Source organism: Callithrix jacchus, chromosome 17 (assembly GCF_049354715.1).
Source record: "Callithrix jacchus isolate 240 chromosome 17, calJac240_pri, whole genome shotgun sequence".
Taxonomy (NCBI): domain Eukaryota; kingdom Metazoa; phylum Chordata; class Mammalia; order Primates; family Cebidae; genus Callithrix; species Callithrix jacchus.
Window position 1 is genome coordinate 17278224 of NC_133518.1, and position 10487 is coordinate 17288710.

Sequence of the window (10487 nt, forward strand, 5' to 3'; positions counted from 1 at the left end):
AAATCATACTGTTTAATATCTGTGCTTTCTGTGCTTATGAAACATTGCTTGCTTATCCCAAATCAGTGATACTGATTTCTTTATAAAAACAAACATTGTGTGCATAAATAGTTGAAGAATTTGAGTTCAGAGAATGAATGGAAAAAATACAAATCTACTTTAGCTGTGAAGAGTACTGACTAGCTTTTATAACTTAAAATAAAATGTGTACTTTACCTGTCAAGATTTAAAGTTCCTGTGTATATAAATTCCAACAGTTTCTGAAATCCATCAGCCTTCACCTGACTTTGATCAAGAAAGACATTGTTCTCAGAAGTGCTTCTGTAGATCGCACCAAAATACTCACTAAAGGAGGCCAGCACATTCCTATGAGCTTTAAACTGGAATTCTCCAATCACTATGGTGCAGTCGCAAAGAAAACCTGCTTCCCGCTGTTTGTTCAGTCTCTCTAAAAGGTGCTCACAGTGGTGCGAATACTGCATTTTGATATCAGAATGGAATTTTACCCTTGATCTAAAAGACAAACAGAAATAGTAAATCAGTAACCGTAGGTTTTCGTCAACATTCACCCAAGCAATTGGTGAGGGAAGGGACAGAAGACGTAACTTTAACAATTCTAGCCCCCCTTGAAAACCTTTATCAAACATATATGGTTAAGAATGAAGGGATGAATGCAGCAGTTTTTTGTTTACTGCTGCATATCTTTGTTTACCTCGACCAACTAACACAATCGTTTAGACATATCAGTAAATGACGGTGAATGGAAACACGTCTATCACCTGAAAAAAGCACCGCAAGACCTGACGCTTTTACATCAGTTGAACCCTCAGATTTTCAAGCTCAGTAGACATACTTGTATTACAAAAAAATTTTTAAAACCACTAAGACATGATCTCTTGGGGCTGACAGGGGGAGAACAGTTCGAGTTTTAAAAAAATTGCTCTCAAATCATCGAAACCTGTAGCTTCCCCAGTGCAGTTTCTCCAAAACGCGAGGAGGCTGCCCAGGGAGCGGGGAATGCACCCGGCCAAGGCTTGCTGTCAAAGGTTCTATCATTCGCGCGGAGGAGGCCATACCTCCTCTCCTCTCTCTCTCTCTCCACGCGAGGCGGCTTCCGAGAGCGACAACCAAAGCCAGTCCCTCCTCGGCTTCTGCCGCCCTGCCCTCTGCCCAGCTCCCACTCCCGCGAATTCCCACAACAGAGGTTGGCCCAGGCCACCGCCACGGCTGCCGAGCTCAAGCCTCCCACTTTCGCCCCGACCCATGCCGGAACTCCAAGGAGCGTGCCCTCCAATGGCCAGTGTTCTGGAGAGAGCGGGGCTAGGGGCCTGGGGGTGAAGTAGGAACTCACCGATAGCAACCCAAGGGGGAACACAATTTCTTCACTCTCTCTCCGCCATCTTGGGAGGACGTCACCGCGCCACGCTCCGCCCCTCCCTTCCTTCCACGGTAGCGTCACGTCCGGCTCTGTCATGCCGTGGCAGCGCGGGAGGCTCCGGGGCCGTGGGGGTCTGGCGCCGGCCAGGGCGGGATAGGATGGCCCACGGAGACCCACTCCCCAGCAGGCCAGGGGGCCCCCGAAGCAGCAGGCGTCATGGATACGAGAGCTGAAGGCTCGCTAGCTCGCAGCACTCCGCCTGTCTTCTCATCGCGAGCATTCTGGTGCGAGCAGTCAGCGTCTGGCGCTTGGCCGGGGCTCTGCGCCGAGGCCGGGCAGCACTGCATCGCGGGCCTCTTTCCAGAAGCCAGCTGCGCACTGCGTGCGGGGGCTTGTAGTTGCTCGTCTTCTCCCATCATCCTCCCCTTCCTCGGGCCGCACCGGTGGAAACTGCTGCATGTGTACTCGGATCTCAGCCATGGGGATTTTTTAGCTGAGACTCGGTACCCCTTTCCCGCTTACGTACCTGTAAACTCTTGACACCCCCAGGTTTTTGGGTGCCCCAGCCAACTGTAGCTCAGCTTCTAGGGTGTCCTTACCTGGTGACAGAAGTCTAGGATGCTCGAAAACGGAGCAGCTGAGCACAGTGGGCATGCGCAACATTAGAGGAAGGTGGGCTTTATACCGGAAAAGGTTTTCCTGCGTCTGGACTAGAATACTTTTAATTCGATTATTTACATCGACTTAAGATGAAAAACCAAGTGACAATACAAAAGTGCTCCGGAGGCGACGGGACTGGCCACTTTTACACGTTCGTCTCTCCTAGGCTGTACATTATTTTTTCAGTATTAGCTGGTGAGTCGAATTCATTTTTTAAAACCCAGGGCACGTCTTCCACGTGGCAAGTCTTCCATGAAAACATTTGGTGAACGAATAAAGTAACATAAAAATGTACAGTTGAAACTCTCAAATTGCTATCAATGGCACGCCTTCCACGTGGCAAGTCTTCCATAAAAACGTGGTGAACGAATAAAATAAGTATGTACAGTTCAAACTCTCAAATTGCTGTCAAGAGCATGTTTTTTTAAAAACCCGCGTATATTAAGGTCACACTTTACTTAAAGGGGGGAGGAAAAAAAAAAAAAAAAAGCACAGCTGTGTTTCCGCCCGGTTTCGAACCGGGGACCTTTCGCGTGTTAGGCGAACGTGATAACCACTACACTACGGAAACCTCGCTGTGAAAAAGGTTTTGTAAAGACCTTGATATGTATGTGTCATATCCCAATTGTCAAGCTATTAAGACCAAATTGAGGGGGAGTAATTTATTTAAAGAAAAAAACCAGAAAGTGAAATAACCTAAACCCAATTTAACAGTGCTGAAATTATTTCAGAAGTTTGAATTTGCATGCACTTTCTTTCAAAGCGCCTGGGTACCAAGGTAGAAACCAGGCACTACCGAGTTTCCCTTCTTTTGGGTGCATTTTTTTTTTTTTCTCCCGGGAAAGAAGCGTTTTATTACACATCCTTTTCGCACGTCGAGCTGCTCAGAGTTCAGGGCGAAGCAGGGGGCTCTCGGAGACCGAGGAGGGCCAGCCACGCGCGGAGCCGCAAGTTCCCGCCCCGGTGCTGCTCTTGGCCGCGAAAAAGCCATCCTTCAGCTTCTGGTGGAAGGACGTGTAAAATTAGTTTTGAATTTCCAACTTTTGCTTTCGAAGACCAAGCTGAGGTACTAAGTTGACTGCATGCTTCTAAATGCTTTACAGAGTATGCAGAATCAGACACCACGATGCGTTTCCTGACATGCAATCTACTTTTAAATTTTTCCAAACTTGAATTTAATATGACCTGAGAAACTTCACTTTTCCTGCAAAAAGGCAGGCACGTCCTTCAGGCTAAAAATCAAGACTAGGGAATGAGGCTTGCAGATTACACCAGAAGTATATAGTCCGAAAATATTATTTTTTAAAGAGAGGAACTACTATTTTAATTGAGTATATTTTGCTTGGAAACCACTAGAAACACAACAAAGCATTGCCCAGGGTACAGAAACAATAATAAAAGTACTTAAAAATAATTTAAATTCCAACATGTCCCCCCAGCCCATTTTAGAAGCTTAATGTTTCAGAAGCCACAACACTGCCGCCCTTCCTGCGACAATTTTCCCCGCTTAAGTCTCATTCTCCCCTAGTTTTTTTTTAATTGCATTTTAGGTTTTGGGGTACATGTGAAGAACACGCAAGATAGTCGCATAGATCCACACTTGTCAGTGTGATTTGCTGCCTTCCTCCCCTTCACCTATATCTGGCATTTCTCCCCACGCTGTCTCTCCCCAACTCCCCACCCCCCGCTGTCCCTCCCCTATTCCTCCCAACAGACCCCAGTGTGTAGTGCTCCCCTCCCTGTGTCCATGTGTTCTCATTGTTCAACACCCGCCTATGAGTGGGAACATGCGGTATTTCATTTTCTGTTCTTGTGTCAGTTTGCTGAGAATGATGGTCTCCAGGTTCATTCATGGCCCTACAAGGGACACGAACTCATCGTTTTTGATGTAGAACTCCCCAGAACCGCCACCTGTTAACCAGAATTCAGTGGCTTTGGAAAATAAAACTGCTTTTATAGCTCTTCTGGTTTTTTTTTTTTTTTTTTTTTTTTGAGACATTCTCTCTCTCTGTCTCAGCAGTGGCGCGATCTCCGCTCACTGCAACCTCTGCCTTCCCGGTTCAAGCAATTTTCCTGCCTCAGCCTCCCGAGTTGCTGGAACTAGAGGCGCGCGCGCTGGCTAATATTTTATATTTTAGTAGAGACGTGGTTTCACCGAGACCAAGATGGTCTCGATCTCCTGACCTCGTGATCTGCCCGCCTCAGTCTCCCAAAGTGCTGGGATTACAGGCATGAGCCACCGCGTCCGTCCAGCTCTTCTGAGTATTTGAGAAATGCATTTGTGAGTGTCGGAGTTGAATCTTTTGATGAGAAAATCTGGTTTTCCTGCTACTGGGATTCCGGGATTCCCGGGGTTGGGGTGGCCCGGTTCTTGCGAGAAGCAATACCGGGCGGTGCCGTGAGGCGCACAGTGCGTCCAACTATCCCAAGCGCCTGGAGCCTTTCCGACCCTCCGGCTGCGCCCCCCCGACTCAGGCCTCTCCGGGCGGTGCCGGGAGCCTTTGTGACGCGGCGTTCCAGTCCCTGCAGAGCCGGTAGCCAGAGCCGCCCTGAGACAGGAGCCGGCGGCGACAGCGGCGGCATGAACTGCTACCAGCTACCGGTGGTGATCGACAACGGCTCAGGAGTGATCAAGGCGGGCCTGGCTGGGTCCCGGGAGCCCCAGTTTATCTACCCGAACATTATCGGCAGCGCCAAGGGCCAGAGCCCAGCGTCTCAGGGCGGGCTAGAACTCTGCGTGGGCGACCAAGCCCAGGCCTGGAGAAGTTCGCTGTCCATCAGGTACCTCCTCCTCCCAGCAGGCTGGCGGGGGGCTGGGAAGGAGCCCAAAGGATGTGCGCTATGGGGACAGAAAGGATAAGGAAGCCGGGAGCAGGTCAGTCCCAGCCCGCTGGAGTTACTACAGACGCGCAGGCCACAAATCTCTGAGGCTACCACACACTGAAAAATGGAACATTTTGCTCTCTGTGGCCATACAAATGTATTCAAACTACAAAGTTATCGAACTAGTTCATTGAAGAATATTACTTAACTCGTGGCTCCTTTTGTCACTTGGGTTATTCTCGTCAATTGACATAAACTATACTATAATGTGGAAATTTCCCAATTTCTTTTTTTCTTTTCCCTCCCGCTCCCTACCCCCAATTTCTTAAGAGTCACAAACTTCCAAAGGAGAGAGAAAATGGAAAGCAACAAAAATTGCAGAGGTAGGTAGCTGTGCTAATTTTTGCTGACATTTACCTTCTGTGAGAGGCTGTAGAAGTTATTGCCCATAAAGGGATATTGGTAATAAACGTGGTGATTAACTGAGGGTCGAAGACAATAGAAACTAGAAAAATAATTGATCTTATTGCTCTCCCTACAGTTACCCAGTGGAGCGAGGTCTCATTACTTCATGGGAGGACATGGAGATCATGTGGAAGCATATCTATGATGATAACCTGAAGCTGAAGCCATGTGATGGTCCAGTCTTGATTACTGAGCCAGCCCGGAACCCACTGGCCAACCGGCAACAGATCACAGAGGTGTTTTTTGAGCATCTGGGTGTTCCTGCCTTCTATATGTCCATCCAGGCTGTGCTAGCTCTCTTTGCTGCTGGCTTCACCACTGGCCTTGTGCTGAATTCAGGAGCTGGGATTACCCAGAGTGTGCCCATCTTTGAGGGTTACTGTCTGCCTCATGGTGTGCAGCAGCTGGATCTGGCTGGCCTTGACCTCACTAACTACCTCACGGTGCTAATGAAGAACCATGGTATCTTGTTGCTTAGTGCTTCAGACAGAAAGATTGTTGAAGACATCAAGGAGACCTTTTGTTATGTGGCAACGAACTATGAAGAAGAAATGGCCAAGAAACCTGATTGTCTAGAAAAAGTTTACCAGCTACCTGATGGGAAGGTCTTCCGGCTCCATGACCAACTCTTTTCTTGTCCAGAGGCCCTCTTCTCTCCGTATCATATGAATCTTGAGGCCCCTGGCATTGATAAGATGTGTTTCAGCAGCATAATGAAATGTGACATAGGCCTGAGGAATTCCTTCTTTTCCAATATTATCCTTGCCGGGGGATCAACCTCTTTCCCTGGTTTAGAGAAGCGGTTAGTTAACGATATAGCAAAGGTGGCTCCTGCCAACACCCCTGTGCAAGTTACAGCTCCTCCAGAAAGGAGAATATCAGTGTGGATGGGAGGTTCTATTCTTGCATCCTTGTCTGCCTTTCAGGACATGTGGATCACTGCTGCAGAATTTAAAGAAGTTGGACCCAACATAGTACACCAGAGATGCTTCTGAAATACAAATAAATTGGTTAGAAGAAAATGTTTTGAGTATATGTGACAGAAAACTTTGGATATTATATGTTTCTTGGAGAATAGAAAATACCTCAATTATTGGGATGCCAATATTTCTGTTGTATTTCTATAATGGGTGGGGGGGATAATAATGGTAAAGCTCAAGAACAGATGTCTATTGAGTAGAACCAAGTTAAAATAATGTTTTCTATGGTGCTTCTTCTATAAGTTGACGTTGGTGAGCTTATATTTCCTTTGGAAGAGGGCAATTTGTGGTACAATATGCTATGTGCCAAATGAGTGATAAGATTTAAGCTATTGAAGTTTAGGGAAAGAAGGTTGCTGTGGTGAGGAAAGAGACTCCATAGCAGAGGTATGCCATCATGGAAGGGGTGGCATTGGGATGGAAAGCAGATATCCAGGCGAGCATACTAAAATGAACAAGTTGCTAAAGATGAGGCTGGAGTATAGTCCTGCAATCATAGCTTATGCAGCCTCCAACTCTGGGCTCCACCCTTAGCTTCCAAAGTAGCTGAATCCACAGGTGTGCACTCCCACACCCAGCTTAGACTGATTTTGTTAAGTGAAGAGCAGAGCAAGAGCAGGTCAAGCGAAGGCCAGGGACTAAAAGGCTTTAAGTGCTAAATATCCAATACTTAAAGGGGAGAAATTAAAAGCAGGAGCCATAAGGAAACTATGTTATGATGAATGTGGTGATAGTTTGGAGAATAAATTGAATGGGGAAGGCCCTGGAGATTCGGTGATCAATTAGAAAGTCACTAGTCCAGATATAAAGTGGCAAATCTAGTACTCAAGATTATTAACAATAGGAATTAAAAAAAAAGAAATTACAAAAACTGACAAGATTTGGTGGCTAATTAGATATGAAGGGGAAAAAAAGGGGTCTGAAATAATGTGGGAAGCTAAGAGAATGGTGGTAGTGTTGACACATAACTCAAAGCACTTAGCATCTGCTCTATGTAAGGTACTGTGCTAAGTGCAGTCCTTGCCGGGGGATCAACCTCTTTCCCTGGTTTAGAGAAGCAGTTAGTTAAGGATATAGCAAAGGTGGCTCCTGCCAGCACCCCTGTGCAAGTTACAGCTCCTCCAGAAAGGAGAATATCAGTGTGGATGGGATTACAGAAGTCAGATTCTGTCCTTAAAAAACTTTACAACCAAGGCCGGGCATCGTGGCTCACGCCTGTAATCCCGACACTGAGGTGGGTGGATCATGAGGTCAGGAGTTCAAGACCAGCCTGGTCAAGATGGTGAAACCCCATCTGTACTAAAAATACAAACAAAATTAGCCGGGCACAGGGGCTCACGCCTGTAATCCCAGCACTTTGGGAGGCCGAGGCAGGTGAGCAGTTCGAGACCAGCCTGGCCAACATGGTGAAACCTTGGCTCTACAAAAATTAGCTGGGCGTGGTGGTGCATGCCTGTAATCCCAGCCAGCTGGAGGCTGAGGCAGGAGAATCGCTTGAACCCAAGAGGCAGAGGTTGCAGTGAGCCGAAATCATGCTATGGTACTCCAGCCCGGGTGACAAGAGCAAGACATCGTCTAAAAAAAAAAGCAAAATTTTACAACCTGGCAGATGCTATGAAAGAAAGAGGGGAGGGGAGAGAGAGATTTTACTTTTCTTTCAGATAGAGGACCTATAGCGACAACTCCACGGAGTTTACCCAACTGAACACGAGTACAACTTTTAAGATTATCCTGTCAGTAATATGTAAAACTGCACTATACCTGCCATTGTAAAAATTCGCGGCGGGGCGCAGTGGCTCACGCCTGTTATCCTAGCACTTTGGGAGGTCGAAGCGGGCCCTAGAGTTCGAGACCAGCCCGGGCAACATGGTGAAACCCCGTCTTTACTGAAAACACAAAACCTAGCCGGGCGTGGTGGCGGGCGTTTGTAATCCCAGCTACTTAGAAGGCAGAGGCAGGATAATCGCTTGAACCGGGGAGGCGGAGGTTGCAGTGAGTCGAGATACCGGCTTGGGTGACAGAGCGAGACAACGTCTCAAAAAAAAAAAAAAAATTGCTACAATTTATGGTGGACTATTCCCCTTTTTGTCTCATCGCAACACAGCACTACCTTAAAGCAAAGCAAAGTCAATAATTGAAAAGCCTTTCTTTCCTAATAAAAGGGAGATTCGGTGCTTAAGATGAATAATGTAGTAGTTACACTTGATAAACGCCATCCTCTGCGCAAGGAGAGGCTGAAGAAGGCATTCTAAGGAGAAGGGACAGGATAGGAACTCGGACCCATTCCACTGAGCCGAGACAAGGTTCTGCTTTAGTCAGTGCTGCCTGACAATCTATTTTCACAAAGTTGTCCAAAAAAATATCATGATCAGAACTGGGAATCGGTGTTCTGTGGTCTGGGCCCTAAAAAATCTTCCTATGAATTCGACGTAGTCGAGGTGAACCACGTCTGCTCTGCAGAGAATAGAAAAACGGCCCTCTGAAGCCTCTACCTATTTTTGCCTTTAAGGAAGGTAGGAAGTAGACTCAAAGCCTTTCTCCGACGTGGGGGAGGGGCGGCGTCCTTCCTCATGGCCGGAAATGGAACTTTAATTTCCCGCGCCCCCCTCCCGCGAGAGTTAGCTTGGCCAATCCGCGCGGTCGGCGACCACTCTCTTTATAAGCCGACTCGTCGGGCAGCGCGCCGGGTTGCGGAGGGTGGGCCTGGGAGGGGTGGTGGCCATTTTTTTTCTAACCCTAACTGAGACGGGCGTAGGCGCCGTGCTTTTGCTCCCCGCGCGCTGTTTTTCTCGCTGACTTTCAGCGTTCGGAAAAGCCTCGGCCTACCGCCTTCCACCGTTCATTCTGGAGCAAACAAAAAATGTCAGCCGCTGGCCAGTTCGCCCCTCCCGGGGACCTGCGGCGGGTAGCCTGCCTAGCCCCCGAACCCCGCCTGGAGGCCGCGGTCGGCCCGGGGCTTCTCCGGAGGCGCCCATTGCCGCCGCGAAGAGTTGGGCTCTGTCAGCCGCGGGTGTCTCGGGGGCGAGGGTGAGGCTCAGGCCTTTCAGGCCGCAGGAAGAGGAACGGAGCGAGTTCCCACGCACGGCGCGTTTCCCTGAGCTGTGGGACGTGCACCCAGAACTCGGCTCACACATGCAGTTCGCTTTCCCGCTCTTGGGGGACGCCCATCGTGCGTATCTGTCACCCCTCTCCGGCAGTAAACCCCCGAAATCTGGGCCAGTGTGCTGCAAATTGGCAGGAGACGTGAAGGCACCTCCAAAGTTGACCAAAATTAATGGGCAGTGAGCCGGCGTTACCTGGAGCGGTTCCTGCGTAGTTTCTCCTGTCTTCTGCTTTTTGTTGCCTTTTATGGTTGTATTACAATTTAGTTCCTGCTCTGCACATTTTGTTGAGGTTTTTGCTTCTCCCAAAGGAGATCTGGACCAGTCTCCTCAATCGAGTGTGGGAGAGCAGTGATTTTTTTTTGAGAGCTCGTTAAACATTCAGTGAATATTTAATTAGAAAATCTAAACGAAAATTGAAAGTTGTGTTCCTGTCCGGGCGCGGTGGCTGACGTCTGTAATCCCAGCACTTTAGGAGGCCTAGTCGGGCGGATCACTCGAGGTTGGTAGTTCGAGACCAGCCTAACATGGAGAAACCCCGTCTCTACTAAAAATACAATAATTAGCCGGGAGTGGTGACGCATGCCTGTAATCCCAGCTACTCGGGAGGCAGAGGCAGGAGAATCGCTTGAACCCGCGACGCAGAGGTTGCGGTGAGCCACGATCTCGCCATTGCACTCCAGCCTGGGCAACAAGAGCGAAACTGTCTCAGAGAAAAAGAAATGGTCGTCACTTTATGCCTGAAGTTAAAAAATAATTTTTTTTTTGAAAAATCAGACCTTGGCAATGACCTTGAGCAGTAGGTTATAAATAACCCTCACAAGCTTAGCGTTCCACTAACGGAACACTAGGCATAATTAAAGATGGGAAAGAAATGTACAGAGGAATATGTTCCACCTCCCAGCCCCCGTCTCCCACAAGATTCTTGGCTCTGATTTTCTTTAAGAAAATAGACTGATGGCCCACTAGTTTGGAAGAAACAAACGGGCCATTCTGCCCACTCAAGGACAAGGTAACTCCATCCCAAATCCATACCTTCAATTCCTTAGGACCCCTCTTCTGGGGATAGTTGCTAAGAGA

General features: G+C 48.2%; 2 protein-coding genes and 2 non-coding genes across 13 annotated transcripts in view; 2 read left to right on the plus strand and 2 right to left on the minus strand.

Moving 5' to 3' along the window:
* MYNN (myoneurin) overlaps positions 1–2023 on the minus strand; it is a 39519-nt gene extending 37496 nt beyond the window's left edge. For 6 of the 10 annotated variants that reach the window (XR_013528430.1, XR_008477506.2, XR_013528429.1 and 3 more), the window contains exons 1-2: positions 1352–2023; positions 217–513 (exon numbers count right to left, since the gene is read on the minus strand). Coding sequence is in view for 2 of the 10 variants with exons in the window: in XM_008983492.4 (XP_008981740.1) it covers positions 217–482 (266 nt within the window). In the remaining 8 variants the exon portion in view is untranslated. The remainder of the gene's footprint in view (positions 1–216; positions 514–1351) is intronic. The other 4 variants (XR_013528434.1, XR_013528433.1, XM_035278561.2 and 1 more) reach the window with 2 other exon arrangements.
* Positions 2024–2536: 513 nt separating this feature from the next.
* Positions 2537–2609, minus strand: TRNAV-AAC (transfer RNA valine (anticodon AAC)). The gene has a single exon. It is a non-coding gene; the product is annotated as a tRNA-Val (tRNA).
* A 1980-nt stretch (positions 2610–4589) lies between these two features.
* On the plus strand, positions 4590–6348 carry ACTRT3 (actin related protein T3). The gene is made up of 2 exons (XM_002759400.7): positions 4590–4819; positions 5403–6348. The coding sequence occupies exons 1-2, from the start codon at positions 4620–4622 to the stop codon at positions 6319–6321; spliced, it is 1119 nt and encodes a 372-aa protein (XP_002759446.2). The 5' UTR covers positions 4590–4619; the 3' UTR covers positions 6322–6348.
* A 2643-nt stretch (positions 6349–8991) lies between these two features.
* On the plus strand, positions 8992–9445 carry TERC (telomerase RNA component). Its single transcript, NR_033817.1, is given in 1 exon segment — positions 8992–9445.
* Positions 9446–10487: the final 1042 nt, after the last annotated feature.

Excerpts from the sequence above, each read along its gene's own strand:
- ACTRT3 (XM_002759400.7), top strand. The coding sequence starts at position 4,620 with ATGAACTGCTACCAGCTACCGGTGGTGATCGACAACGGCTCAGGAGTG. Across the intron at positions 4,820-5,402 it reads AGAAGTTCGCTGTCCATCAG|TTACCCAGTGGAGCGAGGTC; the intron begins GTACCTCCTCCT and ends CTCTCCCTACAG.